Genomic DNA, 1,681 nt, shown 5'->3' with positions numbered 1-1,681 from the left:
TTCATCTTTGGTAGTGAAGACATCTTGAGTAGAACAGTGCCATATTTCATACTAGTCGCAAACCGGAAACGGATGATTCTGTTTTGCAGTATACGGAAGTAAGTTGCGCATAACCCCTATCCCAAGCGATAGCAACATCAGGAAGAAGGAACATGAGAAGCTTGAAAAATACCAAGGGCTGAAAGAAGAGCTAGAAAAGATGTGGAAGGTGAAGGCACAAGTGGTCCCTTGTGGTAATAGGAACATTGGGGGCTGTGACCCCCAAACTGGGAGAGTGGCTCCAACCGATCCCAGGAACAACATCTGAGATCTTTGTCCAGAAGAGTGCAGTCCTAGGAACAGCTAGCTACTGTGCGGGACCCTCAAGCTCCCAGGCCTATATATACTGTATATACTATATCTCAATCACATGGTATTTATAAGGACTTAACTGCATGCAATCACATAGCCTTTTGCTAGTCAAATTATCTTTGGTTTTGTTCAGTAATTGAAGCATGATTTGAGCTGAAACTCTGTACAAGTTCATAACAATCTCATCTGGTGAGCGATGTGATTTACAAACACCCTCTCCCTCCTCAAATATGTTGTTAAGATGAGATCCCAGATGACTAACACCTGCCACGCTAAGAATAGTGCTGCATATTTCACACTTGCTTTCTCGTGGCTTTGAATTTCAACTGCACTTCCCTCTGTCACAGCAGAGGCCAGTCAGGTGCTGAGGCTATTTGTATAAATCTTCATTCTCTCCCTAAATGGGAATGCTTTATAATACAAATTGCATGAGACCAGATGTACAAATTCCAGTGGTGCCGCTTTTCTTCTTTTTCTGTGGTGCAGCTCCTTAGTAAATATGAACATGTGCAGTTTGACTGTTTAATGCCAAAAAATGAACCCACAAAACCTTAGTAAATATCCCCCCTTGGCCTCCAAAGAGATTTTTAGGCAACAGATGACAAAAGAAGTATAAGGAGAAAATGAGATTCTGATATGACGGTTTTGAATTGCTTGAAAAACAGCTAGTATTATTTATGATTATTTAGTGATCAGATCAGTGTTTGATTTTTCTCATATTCCCTGTCATGAACATCTGTTCCCTGGTTTGTCCACTCTGTTTATTTCAGTGTGCGAGTTCGCTACCAGAAAAGACAGAAGCTGCAGTTTGAAACAAAGCTGGGAATGAACTCTCCATTCTGATGCCTTCCTTCTGAGGACGGTGGTGTCGAGGCAGTACAGGGAACCAATCAGCACATTCTGGAAACCAGGGAAGGGCAGGGTACAAATACTGTAGTGTGCTCCATTAACACTTTAGCCCAGCAGCACTGCAACCATCATGTTTCAGTGGAAGCATGACACGAATGTTCAGGCTCCCAGGTCTGTTGATATTCTATCAATTATCTGAAGGGTAGAGAGAACAAATGTCCAAAATATTAATATCAAATAGAAAAGCAAAACAAAACATGCATCTATTTATTGACTGACTTTAGTTTTCAAGGCATGAAAAATGTTTTCTGAACTTACAATCCCTTATGTTCTCCATTTCTCAGAGACTTGTGATTGCTGTCATTAATGAATGCTTCGTTTCTGTCACAGTTCACTGAATGCTGCTTCACTTTGAAAGGAAAGGATTTTTTTTGTTGAGTTCATTTTAGTGTCATCAAATCAGACACACTGAATTGTGGCA

General features: G+C 40.7%; 1 protein-coding gene across 1 annotated transcript in view; it reads left to right on the top strand.

Annotated features, from left to right (window-relative positions):
- The window catches only part of tmem94 (transmembrane protein 94), a 115,549-nt gene extending 113,874 nt beyond the window's left edge, over positions 1-1,675 (top strand). The window contains 1 exon segment of the mRNA XM_020608888.1: positions 1,122-1,675. Within this exon segment, the coding sequence (XP_020464544.1) occupies positions 1,122-1,194 (73 nt within the window). The 3' untranslated portion in view covers positions 1,195-1,675.
- Positions 1,676-1,681: the final 6 nt, after the last annotated feature.

Source organism: Monopterus albus, unplaced genomic scaffold (genome assembly GCF_001952655.1).
Source record: "Monopterus albus unplaced genomic scaffold, M_albus_1.0 scaffold96.1, whole genome shotgun sequence".
Taxonomy (NCBI): domain Eukaryota; kingdom Metazoa; phylum Chordata; class Actinopteri; order Synbranchiformes; family Synbranchidae; genus Monopterus; species Monopterus albus.
This window is presented reverse-complemented; position numbering and strand designations above follow the sequence as displayed.